Source organism: Amphiura filiformis, chromosome 1 (genome assembly GCF_039555335.1).
Source record: "Amphiura filiformis chromosome 1, Afil_fr2py, whole genome shotgun sequence".
Taxonomy (NCBI): Eukaryota; Metazoa; Echinodermata; class Ophiuroidea; order Amphilepidida; family Amphiuridae; genus Amphiura; species Amphiura filiformis.
In genome coordinates, this window is record NC_092628.1 from 52,750,782 (window position 1) to 52,772,898 (window position 22,117).

The following is a 22,117-nucleotide window of genomic DNA, read 5'->3' on the forward strand; positions in this document are numbered from 1 at the left end:
GACTATATGGCATAGTCTATAGGTCCTATGGTTCTTGAGTTATATGTTGTAAAGAGGGCTGAAACAACACTTTTGTGAACAATGGTAAAACATACATAACTCATTCGCAACAATAAATCAAGCAAGTTTTCAAAGTATGATTTGTATGAGTGTAATTTTTTTTGGCCTCTTCGACCAACTACCCTAAAGCAATTGGCCTAGTTATAAAATAACAATGGATGTCCACGATGCACGAATGGCTTCAATTGGGCTGTCATTTCGCTTTTTTTGTAATTAACCCCCCCCCCCCCCCGACTACTCTAGATTCGTCACTGTGCATAACATTAATGGGGCCTGGGGTTGAATTGCATTTCAGGGGCGTAGTCGGGGGGGGCTGTCCCCCACAACTTTGTGTGGGGCCACCTTAATGACCAATACTCATTCTAAAATGAGTATTTTAATAGATATACCAATGCAAACTTGCCAAAATTAAACCCCGGAGGCACCCTACGGGAGTATCTACAACTTGATACATGAGAACAATGGTACCACTTTACATGCACATGACTGCCCTTACACATGACTTTAGCTACTTATTTATACTCGCCTGTTGGGTAAAGTATATTATGATGCCGGATCAGTGACCAATTTAATGGCGGAACCCCTTTGTTCGAAACAATCATGATGCAGTCATGTCTACAGTAGAATTCATCTCGACCTTTGCAGGACTTAACCCCATTAAAAGCTATTAAACCAAGATAACACTCATTGAAACAGCTCAACTGATTAAATCGGATCTTCTCTGGTTGTGCACAAGTGACTGTTTTCATGTGCGATATCGCAATAAATCTGGTATTCATAGCTTAAGTTGAGTAATCGATTATAAAGGAAACGAAAGGAAACAATGTTATGTGTGGCTTTGTTCACGAAATCAGACAATGTCGTGCTTTTTGTAAACCAGCATTCTTGAAAATGAGCAACATAATGATTTTTGACTTAACACGGTTTAGAAATAATTTCTTCATATTTTTGGTGTTATCTGTCGTTTACATATCCTTCCTAAAACACCAAAGTACGAGTATTTCCAAACATCTAAATTTGCTAAAAATTTAGGACATGTTACAAAACTATATTGTCTAGAATTTTAGAAGAGTACTTTTAATATTGGCCGGTTATTTTTCACACAGCGACGTTAACTAGGCAATGTACTATTACCTATAACATTAACTAAAACACCAAAGTACGAATATTTCCAAACATCTAAATTAGCTAAAATTTAGGACATGTTAAAAACTATATTTTCTAGAACTTTAGAAGAGTACTTTTAATATTGGCCGGTTATTTTTCACACAGCGACGTTAACTAGTCATATCCCTATACTGTTAACGTAGGGCTATTTGTAAAGGTCACGCGTCAATGGGAAAGAGCACTGTGTATTGTGTATAGGAAAACGGACAGTAACTGCAGTATGTGGTACCACTTTTATGAACAGCCTGTCGCAATCTCTAATCGGCATCAAAGGAACAAAGCATTACGTGTAAGCTTTTTCTCCGGGCTTTTTCTTCTCCTGTCACTCTATCCTCCTTGATTGCACCTTTCGCGCAGTGATTTGGTGTAATGCGCCCTTGAGTAACTCTAAGCCTAAGTTTGTTGGCCTCCGCTCTCATTATAAAAAAACATAGCGTAAAATGGCCGATGCGTAGCAGTTAAGGTACTGCGGAATCTAACCTAAGCAGTTCCCTGGAAATTCCCGAAAACACAGCAGTTTTGATCGGAGATTTTGATTTTAACGGATTTACGTGTATGTATGCTGTACATGTAACTTTGTAAGTGCAGTCATGGTATTAAATGAAGTCTGAGACTAAATAAACAATTGAGTTGTGTTTATTCCGTCATCAATAAAAGCAGGAATAACTTCAATTTTGGGTAAGCTTAAGTTAAGCTTACCTAATTTATTTGTGTTTCAACAACATGTTTCAATAACACCACCATTTTTGGCTGACGAGTACAAAACGCATGGCCATAAATTATTTGATCAGCTGTCAAATCATATTTTAATTAATCCCTGTATTCATAACCTAATGAATAAATGAGATACATGCGATCCAATCATGTTTTATCATGATTTGTAAAAATGCGAAAGCAAGAGGTCTGCATTATAATATAGGTATGAGATCTGAGACGAATATACCCAGGGCTGTCAACTCTCACGCATTGGCCGTGAGTCTCACGCATTGGGTCACTTTCTCACGGTCTGACGCCAAGGTAGTATAATGTCACGCCTTGGTAGTAAATCTCACGCATAAAAAGCTGGAAAATGAGTAAAATCTCACGCATCATCATGAATAATTTGTTGCTCCTACCCCCGCTTTTCACATTCTCGGCGCCGTGGCTCATAAATCATGGTACAAAATGAACATTGGAGTCGGCAAATCCTGGTACGCCTCTGTCTCACGCCAAGCAATTCCAAAAAGTTGACAGCCCTGATATACCTATCAGGTATATTTGTCTCAGTATGAGAACGCACGGCTCCGACTGTGTTCCAAGGAGCTACATGTATGTGTCGCCGTGTGCATTCATCACCATATTCAGTGGAATATTCACATGTACTAGGTATGCTAGGTGAATTCAAATTTGCCATCAAACTGCATCATTTTACACATGTGCGACTGGCTCATCACCATAAAAATCATATATTTGGGTCAAGTGAAGTATAGAAAACATAAATAGGTTTCCTTCACCGACCTGTTCTCGAAAAAAATTCAAATTTCTAGTAAATATGCATTGTGTTTGGGCCCCGGTCTAGGTGAATTTCGCTGACTAGCAAATGTGTTAACTAAGGTTTGCCTGGGATACCTACATGTACATAGTCGTGGAGTGGACTTTTCGCTGCACTTAAAAGTCACTCAAAAATCATCTTTTTAAATATTTCTTTGGACAAAAGCTGATACATGTGTAGAATAAGTTCAGCAATCACAGATGACATACATCAGTGATACAGGTTTCTAAAATGAGTATTTTAGATATACCAATGCAAACTTGCCAAAATTAAACCCCGGAGGCACCCTACGGGAACATCTACAACTAGAGAACAAGTCCTCAAGCGTTCAAAATTTGTAGTTACTACAACTAAGGTACCGGTATGAGAGGCAAACCTTAGTTACCGGTTAGTCCGAATAATCAGACCCAGAACAAAATATTAATTTCTGACATGATCGTGTTCTGGGTCTGAACTGTTTCATTCGAAATCTTGATGCTAAATTGGACAAAAGAAGCATATGGTCCTACTTCACAGTTTTTTAATCCCCTATTCATGTTGCCTGAATCACTCTATTGTGGACCATCCTTTTGATACTTGAGTATTTGGACAAGCGGAACAGTTTTGACAGGCCTTTTGTCTACCTCTCTGTTTGTAAACAAACAAGGAGGTCGAAATTGTCCTCCTCGGCGAATCACGAAAGGCAGCGTAATAGTACGACACTAGTTACCGGTAACACATTTGCTAGTCAGCCAAATTCGCCTAGACCGGGCCCCAAACACAATACATATTTACATAGAAATTAAAAGAACAGCTAGGTCAAACCTATATATGTTGTCTATACTTCACTTGACCCAAATATATGATTTTTTATGGTGATGAGACACTCGCACATGGAATTTCAGAGGGATTTTGACAGCAGTACGTACCACATACATGACATAGAAAAGCTACTATCATCATGAGACTATCACTGTTTTAAGATCTAGAAACACCACCGAAATGCTGTTTTGTTAGCTGAATATTTTGATGAAAGTCAATCTTTGACAAGATGTAACTTTGCTACATACATGGCGTTCAAATAGGGCGGTCAGCCGCCATTGGCCTGTAACTTTTGGCCTGGCGGTAACTTTTCTGACTGGCATCTAGTTGCCGAGCCGGCTGGGCGGTAACTTTTTAAGGTCAAGCCCGGCTGGCCTGTAACTTTTTGAGGCATATTTCGAACACTGTTGCTACGGAAAGTGCTATGACAAAATGGTTTTCAGTTTTGGCTTTCTTTACTCAAAGGCTGTAATTTGATATAAAATGATGCACGCTTTGATGGCAAATTTGAATTCACCTAGCATACCTAATTTATTTGATGTGCCAGTATAACTATAAGGTAGTATAAAAGGTGAAATCAAATATGGCATCAAAATGTAAAAATTGTTTATTTTGGGGATTGGTAATATGTCGGGCATTGTGACTCATCTAAACATTTTGCTTTGGACCTTTGAATAATGCCCTTCGGGATATTCCTCTGTTCTAAAGGTTAAATTTTTAAATTTTTCACAATACCCTGAAATGTTTAAATTTTTCACAATACCCTGAAACCTCTAAGTATGTATAAAGGAACTTTTTTATTTAGACTCGCTACCAGTCCTTTATACGCTGAACCTATGTACATTTAGGAATTGCATACATTTTGTATGTCTATGGGGATTACACAAAACAATTTGCACAGGTCAGATAGTAGAAAAATGTCTGTAAAATTTGGTGAATAAATGTATTATTAAATTGATCCACCTTATTGTATTTGACTATAATTCGAGATCACAAGTTTCAGTAAAAATTCTATTATACATTTCCATGCTATTATTAGGGCAAATCACTGATCATATGGAACCATGTGAAAAATAAAAAATGAAAAAAAATGTTGCCAGAGAAACTGAATGATGATGTCATTGTTTCATATTCTTAAGTTGGTCAGTTTTACATCTGGCACAGATCAGTGGGAAAAGAATTACTTTATGAAGACACTTCACCTGGCATTTTGTGAATAAATGAGTAATGCCTGTTTTTTCTGCAGATTTGTTCAACCAGTCGCAAGCTCACCATGTCGCTCTTTAGTGGTATGAAACTTACTGCCAGTAAAAAACCTGCTCAGTCCATCTCGGCTAAAGTACAAGATGAAAGTAAGAAAAAAAGCTGGTGATCGTTCCAGTGGTCAGTCAGTGGGAAGTCAACAAGTGGTCAAAGAGTCAGGTGGTATGGAGCATGATTCTAGTCAAACAAAGACTGACACCTCAAGGTTAAAAGAGGCGACTGAAGTTGGGGTCACTCGTGGCACTTCAGCAGTAAAGAACATCAAAATCAGTGATGCCAGTGCTGGAGTAACTATTAGTCCGGAGAAAACAGCTGAAGGGGGGAGTATGTTCAGTTTTATAACAGCTGCGACTGGCTCGAACATACAAGGTGATATGAAAAGTGAAAAGGAAAGAACTGTAGCAGACTATCAGGAAGAGGCAGATTTATTAAATGATGATTTAGATTTAGACCCTTTTAGTATTGATTCAACACCTCTTGGGGTGAGTCAAATACCAGATGCCACAAAGCTTAGTTTTGACCTTGAAGGGCTTGATTTAACATCTGTTTCTTTGAGCCCAGAAGAAGAAACTTCAGATTTGACAATCTTAACTTCACCGTCAGAAGTAGGTAATAAGACGACAGGTGAAATCACAAAAAATGTCAAAGGTATTGATGAAGCAGCCATTCAGGCAAGTGAAGTTGTCATGTCAGAAGGTGGTGAAGATAATCAGAGATGGTTAGACTTAGAAGAAAAACAGGAAATTAGTTATTCACCAATTAACTTTGAAGTGGATGTAAAGACTGGTGATAAGTCTACAAATGAGGGAAAAGACCAGCGTGGATTGGTGGAAAGGGAGCCACAGTATGATGTAGAACTAAGTTTGAAGGAGAGATTGGAGGTGATGCATCAAATGCATGCTGCTAAGTTGAGACATTTTAGGTAGGTCTTTATGACTACATGTAAAATTTAATTTGTTACAACTGCCATGTTTGTATGATCCAAGATGGAAATGTAGTTCAAACTTGCAGTGTAGTGTTAGATTGTTTGCCTAAACATTGAATGGATACATTCATAAAACATATGTGAACTTGCTAATGCATTTAAACAGGAGTGTGAGAGACCAGATATGTATCTGTTTCCAGATATTTTTTTTCAATTTCCAGATATTTTTCTACACTTAATGTGTGTACAAAAGTATGTATGGTTTTAATAATTTCAGATTTTGTTAGCTAAAAGCAGATATTTTTCACACACTCTCAGGCCTGATTTAAATAAAAGCGTTCTAATTGGTCCACCGGTATATATACTTAAAGACACCAAATTATATCATATTTCACAGTCAAAAACAAAGAAACAGACAATACAAGAGAGAAGGATAACATAGAATTGTATTAATAAATTAAGGGATGGGGTATGAACGTTTGGACAGTATTTATTTATTGTGGGACATTAGAGCACATCAGACATATCGAATTGCATTCTAAATCTGAAGAATGTCCTTCTGATATCAAATAATTTTGACTTTTGAAATTAGCAATGTAATACACATTTTATGGCAAATCATTAAAAATTGATATTTTGATATTTAACAGTACTAAAGTAAACTTTATAAATCTGATGATTTATACTTACGTGTATGTAGGTGTGATGAAAAGCTGACGATCAATTGAAAATTTTTACCTTTCGTATGGAAGATATGGATTTTTTCCCCAAAACACAAATATCAAATTTTTGTAATTTGTCATAAAATTTGTATTATATCGTGATTGTCAAAACATGAAAATTATTTGATATCAGAAACACATGCTTCGTATTCAGAATGCAATTCAATGTCCCATAAAAAATACTGTCGAAATGCTCTAAACGCTCATTCTAGATCCCTTAAAACAAATTTATTTTCTGTATTTCATTTTGAAACAGTGAGGCTTTGGATGAGCTAATAAGCGCAGATATCTGCAGCTTCCATCAACTGTATACACTCTAGCAGCAGCCTACTGCAAAAGCAGCAAATGTTAATAAAGATACAACAGCAGCAGAATGAGGCTGTAGCCCAAGAAGATTATGAACAAGGTACAGTAGGCCTATCAATAGTGTCATACTATGCAAAGCTGGACCCTTATAATTGGTGGAAATTATTTGGTTTTTGTTACCGTGCACATCTATAAAGTCCTAGCTTATGTTTGGGTAAATTCACATAAGTGTGTGCCAGTCACGCCATTAATGCGTAACTGGCATGTAAGGGGTGGTGCAATAATTATGTGTACCCCTGATGGGGTGGTGAATTATAGGGGCAAAGATTTGTTGGCAGGCCAAAAAGGGGGGGGGAGCATTTTTTGGCAGGTCAAAAGGGGGGGTCAAGCAATTTTTGGCAGGTCGAAAGAGGCAAGCGAGTTTTGGCACATATATTTTGGGCACCGTTTCTATATTACGCCCTAAAAAGGTGTAGGAAAACGTTAGGTACTTTCAAATGTGCAAAATTTCCTGCTCGCTGTGCTTGTATTATGATCTTGCCTATAATTTAATGCTAAAAAGTAAAAACATGTTGAAATAAACAGGTTGGCTAATATTGCATTCATGTACATGGAGCTACAGTTTTCTTCAGTCCAATGTGGATGTTGGTGCATAAAGGTCTATCTATGGCTTTTTCATACTCCATAAAACTCATGCTTATAGAGTGACAAACTACCTGTTCTGTAGAATGTACATGAAATCATTTTTTTCTGGTGTATTTGGATCTCTATTTCTGTAATTTTCCTTGTATTACAACTATTAAACTCTTATTGCCATATTTTATATGCACACAGCGGAAATATTACACAAACAATGTGAATCCCTGGAATCAGAATTGCAGAAGATACCAATACAGGTCATTCCTAGCAACCATCCAGTGATTCTAGACATAATCGACACAGTCACAAAGTTGCAAGATGAAGAGAAAACGTGCAGGGATGACCAACTCAGGGACTTAGATGAGATGAGAAAGCAACAGGAAGCTGTAGTAGAGGAGGTTAAAGGTCAATATGCAAATATTGAAATGAGTGAGAAATGTTTATTGGAAGAAGAAGAAAGCATTTTCAAAAGGGATGTTGGGTATGTTGACTAGTATTTTCGTAGTAAAAATTAAAAAAAACCCACATGTTTATAGGTGTTTTAATGTTTAAAGCAAATGAAATGTTATATGTAGCTTTAAGGGGGTACTACACCCCTGGCCAATTTTATGCCTATTTTTGCTTTATCAAAAATTATAGCACATTGGTAACAAGTAAGATATGTATGTATTTTATAGGGGCAAGGACTACAACTACTGTACTGAAAAAATTCAGCAACTCAAAGCAAGTAGTTATTGGTTTTCACTCATTTTTGACTGTAACCCTACAACTGTTGTCTGTGCCGTAATAAAATTTACAGTGCAGTAGTTGTAGTCCTTGCCCCTATAATATACATATCTTACTTGTCCCCAATGCGCTATAATTTTTAAGAAAAATGCAAAAATAGGCACACATTTGGGCAGGGGTGTAGTACCCCCCTTAAAAAAAAAAAAAAAAGAAAAGAAAATGAAATAAATGCAGATAGACCGAAATAATTTTGGTGATAGGAGTGAGGAAAGGAAACAATGTAATAACTTTTGTTAAACCAGATAGGTGGTCATTTTTGTCTCATTAGCCTAATGAATCATTGTTAAGTATAGAAATGATTGGTTTTTTTTCAATTGACAGTCATTTAAACCTAGACAAAGAGCACCTAGACAGGAAAGAGCAACAACTTGAAAAGAGAATAGATGAGAAGACAATAGATCTGAGGGAAGAAAGAGATCAACTGTGTGACAGGAGGAAGACATTACAGGTAAATGAATTGACAATTGCAAAATTGGAGGAAAAGAAAATAGGTGAGAAGGCCAGAAGGGAGTATGGGTAATGGGATGGGAGTGAGTGAGAAAAAAGAAATGATAAGAAAGACTTGGGCATGAGAGGGAGAGAGGGAGGGTGTGGGGAGAGAAGGAGCATGGAAAAGAAAGTGATGGAAGGAAGATTATCAGCGAAGGAGAAGGGATATATGAGGAAGAGTGCCCAGGGTAAAGGATGAATGTACAATATGTGACACGATCTGGTCCATGGGGCCAATGGTGGTAAATTTGAAACTGAGATAAAGGTAAAAATATGGAGTAAAAAACAATAAAATACATAAGAAAATAGACATTAAACAACTTCATAACTTTAGAACCAAGTATGCTAGACCTTTGGTGTTTTCAGTAAATGATAGCCCGATTGTATGTGTAATGTAATAATTGCAGTAACTCAATTATCAAAAATGCCTCCTTTGGCCCCCATGGACCAGATTGTGTCAAATATGTAAGTGAATGGGATGACAATGGGTTGCAGAGAAGACAATTTGTGTTATAGGAAAGGAACCATGGAATAGCTGGAGGGAAAAAGTTGGGATGAAAAGGGAATGCCTAAAAGAGAGTAGATGGATTTGGTTTTGGTAGAAAATAAAGGATTTACATGTACCTTACAGGAGGGAGAAACTAGTTATTCAGAGGAGACCTTGCCAAAATTTCAGTGTTAATACATTTAATGTTCGTCTTACCAATGAGACAAATGTTTTATAACTTGCATAATAAGCATGACTTTATATCAATTTTCACCAGATGCTTACAAAAATGTTAATTATTACAGGATGAAATAGAAGAGATTGAGAGGAGATTAGCATGTTTAAAAAGTCAAGAACAAGAACTATCCAAAGAAATTAGCGATCAGGAAGAGCTCATAGCCAAAGCCAAAGAAGAGTTTGGAGATGAAATAAAGGCACTTGATAAAGAAAGGTTAAAGGTCAATGAAAAGGATTCTGAGGTGAAAATGAGAGAGGAAAAAATCAAGCAGATGGAGGAGAGGATTAGCTCCAAGCTAGCAGTTAGCAAAGCAGATGTAACAAGGTAAGTGATTGACCTGACCTTTTGACCTCATAAGGGTGATGCAATAATTATGTTTGCCCATGGGGTGGTGAATTATAGGGGGGGCGGGGAAACAAAGATTTTATGGCAGGTCAAAAGGGGGGTTGGCAAGCATCATTTGACAGGTTGAAAGAGGGGACAAGCATTTGTTGGCAGGTCAAAAGTGGGCAAGCACAATTTTTGGTGCAAATGTTTTGGGCATCATTTCAAAATAATGCCCTAAAAATGTGTAGAGAAACATTAGGAACATATTCAAATACTAGTATGCAAAATGTGTAAAGGGAGCAAAAAAGAGGGGGTAAAGGTTTATTGGCATGTCAAAAGTGGGGGTAAAAGATTGTTTGGCACAGCCAAAGGGGTGATCAATTTTTGGCAGACTATTTTTAGAATCCACCCCAGGGGCCCGATTTTCCTGTGTTTACATCCGACTGCTAACCGCGTTTTGACCTCGTGTGTTCATGCGCTCATCATCGTAAACATCACTCAAATTTTCGCGTTTTCTGTTCAAATTAGTAGAGATCACATTCACAAGTTGTAGCAAAACACAATTTTCAACACTAAAATTGTTGATATTGTACCGATTTTGCACAATTGTTATGCAAAGTTGGGACTATAGGCGTGATAAACTTTTTCCGGAAACCGCTTCACAGGCGGATTTAGTGGTATGAACCCTTTAGGATTTCCCCAAATGAGAACAAAAATAAATGTCATCAAATTAATTTAATACTTTTGATAAAAAAAACCAATTATTTTGGAAACATAATCTGTTTGTAATTTATACATACCTGTCAATTTTTCAGAAATAGGATTTATGACATAAAAAATACTCTGAGGTAAATGAGTTAGATGAGTTAACTTACCCAGGGCTGTGGTTGATTTAGAATGTACAGCATGCATTTTCCATATATTGCTCTTGATTTATTATAATTGCAAAAAGCTTTTTTATATACTGTAACCACCCGGGTATAAGCCCACCTTCAGGTATAAGCCCACCCCCTATTATTTTTCAAAACATTCTGGGAATAAGGGTGCACTCGGCTATAAGCCACGTACTAAATTTTGGCCAAGTTCTTAAATCAAATCAATGCTTTCTCTCACATTTAAGAACAAATATAAAAAAATATCAGTTGATAATTAACATTCCACACTTAGAATTTTAAGAAATTGACATAGATGATAGAAATTACTGGTACATTGGGCATATGATTTTTCTTATTTAACCCTCCCTGGTTATAAGCCCACCCCATTTTTAAAGTGAAATCCGCCATCTAGGGGGGGTGGTGGGTTATACCCGAGTGGTTACAGTATTTACATATGAGAGTGTGAGATACAAGGCAAAGTAAGCTCTCAAGCAATTTAAACTTTGTGTATGTCAATGCAAGGAAGTGTCAAGATCATAAATCTTAATAACTAATTCCATGAAAAGATGTTTGTTGATGCTTTTTAGTTATGGCAACATAACATACACATTGCATATTCTTGCTATTGTGATATTGATCAAAAGATTGGTGATCCTTTCTAAACATTTTTTTATCAAAGACAACTTCTTGTTTTCTGGTGAATAAAATGAAAATGAAATGAAGCTAAAATTAATGAGTAGATTACTGTCTTGTTACTTCAGTGTATGTTTTAAATAGCAAAGCTCTCCTCAAGTAATTTTATTAGAGTACTTTCCAAAAGAGATTAAAAAAAACCCATTACTGGTCCGAGTATAGTCCCACCCGTTTTTAGGTGGACATTTTTCACAATTGGGGGATGGGATTATACTCGAATTTCAATTTTTTTTTTTTTTTTCAAATTCAATGCATTTTGAAATCATTTAAAATAGAGTATGACATGAATACAAAATATCAATTTTCATATTAAAAACACAAAACATCATGCAATTATACTCGAACGTGGGACTATACTCGGACGAATACGGTAATATTACAGAAATTATTATCAATAAATTTAAAAAAAAATGAATTGAAAGAAAGATAGGACAAATAAAAGAGCAAACAAAGGAAGTGCACAATGGTTAATATACGGTACTTGAAACATGAGTATGTTGAAGTTAAATGTCATGCTGTGTAATTTGAAATTGGAGAGATTGTCAAAGTGAATTTTTCAACTGATTAGATCTATTCAGTCAGTAAGAACATTATAAGTAATTTCAATTTGAAGAAAGCTTCTCTCTCATCAATCAGAGATATTTAATTGAAATTGTTGTGTATTGGCATATAGATTATAATGGATTACAATCAGTAAATGAATATATGAGTCCATTGAGAGTTAATGGCATTGTATGAGTTGGGTCAGGGTTAAGAGTGATTTGTACAAAAAAGTGCATCTCAACATCATCTATATAAGGGGCTGTGCAATAATTATGAGCCCTGGGGGAGGGTAAAATTGGGGGGGGGGCAAGAAATCTTTGGCGAGCGAAGGGGGGCAAGCAATTTTGGCAAGCCAAAGGGGACAAGCGATTTTGGCACACATTCATGAGGCGCCTATATAAAAGCGCTCTAAAAGGCTCTAAAGCAGTACGGAAACGCTTAAATATGCACATTTTCCTGCTCACTGCGCTCGCAACATACATCTAGACCATTTAAGGTTTGCAAATTGGATCCTAAAAATTTGGCATGTTCAAAGGGGGGGGGGGGCCGAGAGGGGGGGACAAGCGATTTTTGGCGGGCCGAGAGGGGGGGGCAAGCGATTTTTGGTTTGGCGAGCCGTTTGGAAATTTACCCCCCGGCTCATAATTATTGCATAGCCCCTAAAGGACATAAAGGTCATACATGTAGGGCTCCCGGGTGGGGCTGTTGACAGTGTATGAGTGTGCAATAGAGTAAAGGATGAAATGTTATTGTTTATGTGCATGAAAAGTAAAACAAGGATCCGCGCGCGCGTGGATCCGCGATTAGGGCTCATTTTACTGGAAGAAGGGATGTTGTTTTAAAGAACAATCGATCCTCACTTAAGGTAGTTTTTTTAAATTACCCAATTAACGGTCATTAGTGGTGACATATTTGTCAAGTTATTCTGCACAAAAGAGTGGTTTCCGAGCGATATTTTACACACTAGATTTACAAAAATTATGAGCCGATTTCAACAGCATCTTGAATAGCCGATCATCATCACTGAATGACACTCATAGTACTGACACGCAATGTCTATCCTTGTTTAGGGGCAAATTTCAAGCCAATTCCTCAGTAGGGTGTTTTTATTTGAGTAAAATCCTCATTTAGGGTTAGTTTGGCAAGATTTCGACATCCTCGCTTAGGGTCATTTTTGAAAGTCAATTCACACTGATGCTTACAACTTTTATACATGAGTGGCCCCCAATTCTGTATCTCATCTGAAGCATTTATGTATTCACATGCAGCTGCAGGTCACACCAAGTGAGTCTCTCAAATGTGTCACAAACAAATGACTGCCCCTAGCGCATTCTGAGGAAAACCGAAAAACCCACACATTTTGCTCCATGATGTGTGTATCAAGATGGTGGTCAAGTCCTGTTTTTCTTTTGGTTTAATTCTGTGGTAAAAGCAATAAGATTTTGCATTCAATTACAAAAACATTTGATGCAAACCGCATATCCAATTTGCTTCAAACAAAATCAATTTTGATCAGTGTACTTTGCCCTAATCATTTAATCTGTTAATTTGATGATTTTTTAGTTTTGTAAGGGACAACATGAGTAAATAATTGGAAATCAAAAATCGCCTCGCATGTAATCGACTGAGGCCGTAAAAGATAATCTAATAACAATATAGCCATCAATAAGCCATTTCTTTCATACACGATCCCTGGGTACGGCATCCAAGTTGGCTATAAAAATCAATTTATATACTGTTGTTAATTGTTCAAAATGTAATACCAATATAATTTTACCCTTGAGCTAATTAATTAATTGATAGTTCATTAATAACAAGTGTAGATGCAGCATCTACGGGCGATCCCAATATGGAACCATTCTGGATGCCATGCCTAAGTTGATAGAATTGAGCATATCATTGCCCTTTAAATGGGCAAGATTGTTAACTTTAGTAATAATAATTTGCTGAACAAATTATTAATTTTGCTTGATTGCATTGTTTGAATTCACAAATTTTATTGTTATTCTTCAAATTATTTTCAGAGAAGAGTCAATTTTAGTTACAATCAGTGAAGCATTAATGCATAGGTCAGAACAAGAGATGTTAGACTTGACTAAGATTGGTAATAGTGAATTGGTCACATCTTCTATCTTCAAGCCTGAAGAGAACCACCAACAAATAGACAGGTAAGCAGGCCTTAACCCCCTGAGCACTACCTGCCGATCTAACATTGCCCCTGATTGGTCAATTACATGATATTTTCACTTTAATCACCAATCAGAATGGAGCTTTGCAAATCACCCCAATTTTTTTGCATGGTGAAATTATTCTAGCAATGTTGCTGATTGGGCCAATTGATAATGAAAACTTCTTTTTACCAATCAGCAGGTAGTTCTCAATAACACTGAGATAAAAAAAAAAGAAAGCCAAATTGTTCTCCTGTGGAAGCAAAGGAGGCATTTTTGAAATTTGAGTTACTGTAATTATTACATTTACATACAATAGGCTATCATTTACTGAAAACACCAAAGGATTAGCATACTTGGTCCTAAAGTTATGACATTTTTTGATGTCTATTTTCTTATGTATTTTTTTGTTTTTTAACTCCATATTTTTATCTTTATCCCAGTTTCAAATTTTGCCCCCTTTGGCCCCTATGGACCAGATCGTGTCACATTTATCAAAAAAGACATTAATGAAGAAAACAAAACAGCCAAATGCTTGAAATATTGTATGTAACATGTGAGAGAGTATGCAATCATGACTAGCGGAGAGAATTACCTGTGTATACCAACTGTGAACTCAAGTATTCCAGTGGTATAACTCTTTAGGTCTGGGGTTCAATCCCCGCTGGGTCCTGATTTTTTTTCTCTCTCAATGTATTATATGCCAGTTTGCTCAAGCTTCATAGTGTCATCTAAATTATATATAAAGTAGGGTTTCAGTTAGTATTGATCAAGTTTTATTTTGGTTACGAAATTTCACTAAGGCTAATATATATATTGCATCATATTTACAATTTGTTGCAGTTTGCAAGAAAAATTGAGAACAATGAGTGGCACGGTACAGTTATTAACAGCTGAAGTCCTTCAAGCGCAGACAAAAATAGTCAGTTTACGTCAGAAAGTGAGTGACACAGAAGGCCACATAGCAGCATTGAATGAAGCCAAACAACTAGCTGTATCAGGTGTGTATTGTGAGCTGTCAAACAGAGAGGCCAACAATGTTGTATCTAAATAAAATCATATAAACAACTAAAAGCATCAACAAAAACACTACTCCTCATAATTAATCTATTTATATGATAATTAAGCTCTAAATATTGGAATAATTAAATTCAATGTGAATTAGCAATTTTCGTTTGACAAAACCAGTAAGTTTTTACTTACTCTAATATTTCGTCCTACACGTCGGAGGACTTCATCAGATGTGACCATCTGATCGTCCTACACGTCGATGGTCACATGTGCAACTTTGGTCAAAAGTGTCTGTGATTGAGCAAATAAACAACACCATTCAATGTAAATCCTGTTAATTTCGATAATTTTTTGCATCTCGTGCAAAATGACAGAATTGTTACATGTGGTTTATGTAACTGGAGCCCACTTGTTACATATGTTTTACATATGTTTTACCGCCCAGCAATGATATGTTATGAAACTTTATGTCCAAAAAATTACAAAAAGAAAATTGCAGAATCCCTAAAAAAGAGAGCGGGTGGGGACACCCTATTTTGTTTTTGTTTTTTACTTGGGCGGATCACAATTATCCATTGTCAGAATATTTGTTGAGTTCATCAGTGTGCCACACAGGAATTATAGATTTGCTATTATTTTAATTACCCATACATTTTCTGTTGATTACCTCTTGTAATATTGAAGGCCTATTATGCATAATCAGTGTTATTGTTTAGAAACATTTAATGACTCCATAATTAATTCTGTTCATATAGTACCCATTAACATGTTGTTGCTTTGCTTTGGTCGGGCATGTCACCTAGTAGACACGTGTTGTACAAAAATTAAACTTACTAACAATCTATTAATATTCATGCGTCATAGATGATCTACGTAATTAGTGTTATTGTGTTTGGAAATGTGGACTCCGAATTCATTTTGGTCACATCTGTTAACCTGTTGTTGAATTACTAGTTTCATAATGTGATGATATAAAGCAAAGTGAGTTGGTTGTCTTGAAAAATTATGTTGATATGATGCGATAACAGCAAAAAAAAATTTCATGCTTCTTTTTAATTCTTTTTTGTTTATTATATAGAATTGGCATTGTATCTGTTCTTATCATAGTAGACACAAATACTTGAATCCCATTGGCCTAGAGCCAATTGCCGCATTGCATTGTACGGATTGACATCTGAGTAATACAGTGCAACAATTACACAGTACTTGGCATCACACTGAAGGTTACATGCTACTTTGTGTCCATGCTGGCAATGGCATGCACATTTGCAGGATTTATTGGGTATAATTTGATTATTTTGGGATAGTATTGATTCAGCATTGATAATGAATTGCAGCCCTCAAATTAATCGAAGGCAATTGCCTTCGATGTCCTATAGTGTTGCCTTGTTGCTCTACATTTCTGTATGTTTTCAAGACATTGAAAAGCATGTAATTGCCTTGGTGCCCTTTTCAAATTTTTCAAATTGCCTTGGATTGGCTGCCCTTTCAAATTCTTAATTTGAGGCCTGATGAATTGTATTGAATTTGTGTCTACTAAATGAAAAATTTGTTGTCACCAGTTTGTTCTTATGCATTGTAATACATATCAGTGGTTTACTTTTATCACAATCGGCCACCTCAAACTTATGATTTCATATTGTATTCACAAACACGGGATAACTAATAATATTTCTGGAACTTTTGATTGGTCTTCAGAAAACAGCACTTAAAATGTGTAAACTTATTGTGTTGAGAGTTGGCTTGACATTTACCATAGCTTTTAAAACCATAAAAAAGCATTGTGGCTACCTATACCTGTCATTTTCTTGGAACTTTTCTTGTTTTGTCTTCAAATAATATAGAAAGATTGACACAAAGAGTAATAAATTGTCTTATCATTAAAGTAGAAAACAACAGGATGTTGGTGTGAGAGGCCACAAACTAAAAACGAGGAAAATTACTAAAAATAGCTGTAATAATTCCAGCTACAGCTAATAACTGTCAGAGTCAGTATGGTGATATATAGATTGATGAGTTTAACAATGTCAAACATATTGTAATTCAAGGTTGAAAACTCTCTATTTCTTGTTGAGAGAAATAAGACAAATCATTGCTCACACACTGAGATGTTGATGTGTCTAATGCATTGACATCTGCAAGCAGGCTTGGACAGAGGGGGCCAGGTGTCTAAATTGGTAAAAAGAGAGGGCAAGGTGGCTGATATAATCCCCAAAACCGGCTAAATTTGCATAATTTAGCTGTCAAAAGAGGGGACAACGGCCCCTGTCATCCTCCCTCTGTATCTGCCCCTGCTTTGAATTTATTGGACATGCATCAACATTTAATGAAAGTGCAATGTTTGTTCTTAATTCTCATTCTAGTCAGATTTTGTCACAGTTACCATGAAGTCTTTTATTTGTAATTCTGGCTTTTCATAAATGTGACTGTAGTATTTTTGCTTTTGCAAGGTAAGTCATTAATGTCAGTGCATTGAGACAGCTGCATATGTAACATGTATCTGTGAAACAAGTGTGTATACGCTAGTGCTTTCAGGGAATGCTCATGCCCGTTGAAATGCACAGACGTCACAGACTTGTCGAGAGTCAATGTATTATTATTTAATATTTGCCTTTCAAATTTGTCATAAATTTTATTTATACAGGGAGAAATTTTGCTGAAGCCAAGAGGTTGGCAACAGACATCAAGGATCTGACATCTGAAGGGCAAAAAGGCCAAGAAGAATTAGAAAAATTGATTGAAAACAATGAAAAGAAGAACAAAGAATTAGAGCAATTACAAGCAGATATTAACAAAATCAAAGAGGACTTATTCAAAGAAGAACAGTATTATGGTAAGTATAGCTTAGTATAATTCCAAGAAAAAACTTACGTTTTCCACACAGAAAAACTATGAAACTTTGAAATTTGATTACTGTATTCTTGGATGAATCTCTTCAATAATAGTATTAGCTTAGATTCTGAATATTGTTTTGCCAAATCTTTTTTACAAATTAAGCATACTACTAATCATCCAGCAAGTATAAATAATAGACTGAATTCCAGGTAGTGTTGCATAATCTCTACCAGAGTTAATCATCAGTAATTCATCTCTTAATCATTGTGACTGCTAGTATGAAATAAACTGGAATGATGTTTTGGAGCCAATTTTATTAGAATTTAGTGTAAATAATATGTCACAGTTTCCATTTGTCATAATAAGACAATGATGTTTACTATTAGCTTCATCTTATTTAGTTCCTGAATGTGTTTTTTTTTCTCTCCATAGATTCCAATTTAAAGGATAAACTACTACAGCATATACATGAATTACATGAGAACTCTGATAAGAAAGACATCCAATGTGCATTATTTAGGACTATAAATGAAGGTGATATTAAAACTTGTGCAATGCATATTCAGTATTTATGCATCAAACATGGAGACTCTGTACCAGATGGTGTACAGGAACATGTACTAGGAATTCAAGTGACAAAGGATGATGGGAAAGATGTTCAAGATGAGGCAAACAAGGTAAATTTTAAATACCAACCAAAACCCTGGGAACTATTTGATGTGATCAAGCACAGTGAATGAGACGGATATGTTAGGAATATCACGATTTCATGCATTAGAGGGTCGTTTCTTTTGCTTTCTATAATTCAAGGATTGAATCATTTAATCAATTATGATATAAATTTCAGCCAAATGTAACATTTTCAATGTGTAATTTAATAATATTGAACTGCTTTTGTGATGTCACAAATGTTACCATGATGCTAGTTATCCATGAAGTCAAAACGCTACTCTTTTATGTAAATGCATAGGCAATACTTCGTAATTTGTTGGGACAATCAGCCCTCATGACAAATCCTAAGTGCATATAAAGCACAGGGACTTTGCCTGTTGTAGCGCTGTCTGTACCACTCTAATCTATAGCTCCAGCATCTTAAGGGGTACTACACCCCTGTGGTAAATTGTGTCTATTTTGCATTTTCTCAAAAACTAATAACACACTGGTAACAAAAGTTATGTATATTATAGGGCAAGGAATCCAATTACTACACTGGAATTTCAGTGACCCAAGACAAGCGGTTTGTTATTTATTATCAGAAATAAGGTACCGCTAGGATGTACCTCGTTTCCTATCATATATACTGAACCGCTTGTCTTGAGTCACTGAAATTTCAGTGTAGTATTTGGATTCCTTGCCCCAATAATATACCGTACTTTTGTTACCAGTGTTTTATTATTTTTTGAGAAAATGCAAAAATAGGCATAAAATTGGCCAGGGGTGTAGTACCCCCTTAATTCTCTCCACGCTGATGTCGACTGGAGACGGCAAGTTTCAAATTTTGTTTTAAAAATTAAAAAATTTCAGAAATGTAAATTTTCATGACCATATTTGAAATCAGCATGAAAATTGCATTAAAATGAGTACAAACAAGCCTAGTATTGATTCAGTGGTTCTTTTAAGATAGCTCTTGATATTTTGAGAAAATATCTCAAAACTTGGACATTTGTGTTGAAGCCTGTGGCTAGCACGCAGAGCATTAAGGCATAGGGCAGGAGAATAAATTAATAGTTCATGTGGACAAATTACATCCTATCTACCCTCAATATTATGTCAGGATGTTTTCACACTGTGTTTAGCATATACATTGTACTATATACTATACCATTATATTTTATTTTATTGGAAAGGTCAGTAAACATTTCGAAGCCACCCATCCTGTTGGTGTTGGTGGTGGCTGGAGGCTACATTTCTAGGACAAAGGTGATCAAATAATGTTCTTCAAGAGCAGCACCCAAGTTACATAGAAGATTTTAGATCATGAGAGTCACTGCACTAATACATTCATAGAATTTGTACTTTCTTTGCCCCTTACACAGATCACAACAGAATCAGTTTCATCATCTGTATCAAACCAGAGTGATTGTAAGATTGAGTGTTTAGAAGCCCAACTCAAAGCAGCAGTTGATGAAGAGGACTATGATGCAGCTCATATCCTTTGCTTTTGATACACACACACAAACAAAACCCTACAAATCTGATAAATATGTCACTCTTAATGACAATACATTTTAGGCCAATTGTTTACAACAACAACAACAAAAAAATTCAGCCACCATTTCAAATCATGTGAATACTGTCATGATAATTTAGTGGAATTGGTGTCTTTACAACAATGTACATCAACAGTAATCCAACTGATTTCCCATCTAGAGGATAAATAAGGGTGGGTTCAGTGCTATTGAAGAGACTGATGAAATCTATGGAAAGGCTCAAAGAGGGGATCAAACAGTCAACCAACTCCTACTGTAAAGAATGGAAAGTGCATGTACAGATCAGGACAATTTGCAATGGTTTGGGTTTTTTGTACTCTACTTAATTTTACAACTCTTTTACAACTTGTACAATACAACATTCATGCCACTCCTGTCTGACACCATTTGATTCATAAAAGAATATGGTGTGTCATGCAGGTCAAGTCATAATAAAGCACAATCTGGTGGTGTACCTGATTCAAGAGACCCATCTTTGAAATTTAAAATGCATGCAAGATAATAAAATTTTACAAATTACCTCTTATTGCCTATGATGATTGAATTCCTTGACTTTATTTTGCACAGCTTTTACAGGAGCAGATAGAAGAGTTACAGAAGACAGTAACAAAGGAATGAAATGTATGCCATGCTGCCATTCTTATTTTTGCCTCATTAGATATTTTTAATCATGTTTAGAGAACTTTTAGCCATGCAAGAACACAGTAGTAGTATACTTCATAGCCCCTTTTGGAAATTCTTAATATCAACTCATTTCACAATGATTGCAAGTTCAGAATAAGAACCACTCCCATCCGAAACCGTGATGTGCATAGAAATTGATATTTACTTCATTTCCATGCATCTTGGATTGGAGGTAAAAGAGGTCACAAGGTCATAATCCAAAGTCAGCAGTTACTTTTTCTCTGGACAGACTAGAGTGGTCACAGGTTGTACAGGAATGGCATATATAGCTGGTGTGAATTGTTTATCAAAAAGGAATGCAAAACAGTCTAACAGACAAGGGGACACAAGATGGCTATTCATTCACTAGCTACACTTCTTGGAGCATCTATCCTCCCAGATGTATTGAACATTGATGCCATATGGACATATCCTGTTATAAATGTAATGCCAAGATGTGGAGCAAGGAGACCTGTATGGGTTCTGTACAGAATAACACAGCCAAGTACTTTAAGTGTTGCTCCCATAAGACAATTCCACAGGTTTACCAGCTCTGATGCTGTTAACCAAGATGGTAAAGTTGGTCGGTTGGTTGTCCTGCCTGCTATATTTTACAGGTTGTCCTTGCTCCATACATCAACACTACCAGGATGCCATGGCTATAGTCAGGACATTTGGCAAGCCAGATCTTTTCATCGTGACATGCAATCTTACCGGCCAGAGTTCAAAACAGACAGCAGTTGAAAGACCAGATAAGTTTTCATGATCAAAATGAAACAGTTAAGTAGTGAACTGACACACAACATATCCCAGGAAAAGTATATATAATTGCTTTTTTATACACAATCAAATTTCAGAAGAGAGCGAGGGCTACCACATTGTGCACATTCTTACCATCCTTGCACTAAAAGACAATCGCAGCATGTGGCGATTAAAATGCTAGATATCTCCCAAAATGGGATATGGAATTGACTTGGTTGTCAATTGCTTGATTTTGAAGTAGAAAATATGAAGAAACTGGGCCAGGAAATTTATTGCGGTGTCAGAATCTTTACAATTTCACTGGCTCTAAACAAAAAACCTAAGTCAGACCCTGGGTAAATCTGCTCATAATTCAAAAACAGCTTCTGTCCATATTTTGCTTGGTCAGGCCACATGTTCATATGAGCAGTGGTTAACTGTTTAAAATAAATGTATTTTTCAGTAGGTTGACGATTTTCAACATGCTAAAGCGACTTGCAATAGGATCAGACGTCTCTACATAATTGATTAATGAAAGAGAAATACCATCTCGGTCTCAAGTGATGGTACAAGGCTAAAGGCTGCAATCAGTCTATATTGTTGTCAAATCACAGCAGCGGATAGAGTTTCATCTTTT

The 22,117-nt window shown here is 36.1% G+C and overlaps 1 protein-coding gene across 1 annotated transcript; it reads left to right on the forward strand.

The window, feature by feature from the left end:
* Positions 1-1,691: 1,691 nt before the first annotated feature.
* Positions 1,692-20,031, forward strand: LOC140168215 (uncharacterized). Its single transcript, XM_072191557.1, has 11 exons — positions 1,692-1,805; positions 4,806-5,744; positions 6,726-6,875; positions 7,610-7,895; positions 8,522-8,648; positions 9,482-9,738; positions 13,877-14,020; positions 14,864-15,021; positions 17,676-17,864; positions 18,299-18,543; positions 19,903-20,031. Exons 3-11 carry the CDS (start codon positions 6,815-6,817, stop codon positions 20,029-20,031), a joined length of 1,596 nt encoding a protein of 531 aa, XP_072047658.1. The 5' UTR covers positions 1,692-1,805; positions 4,806-5,744; positions 6,726-6,814.
* Positions 20,032-22,117: the final 2,086 nt, after the last annotated feature.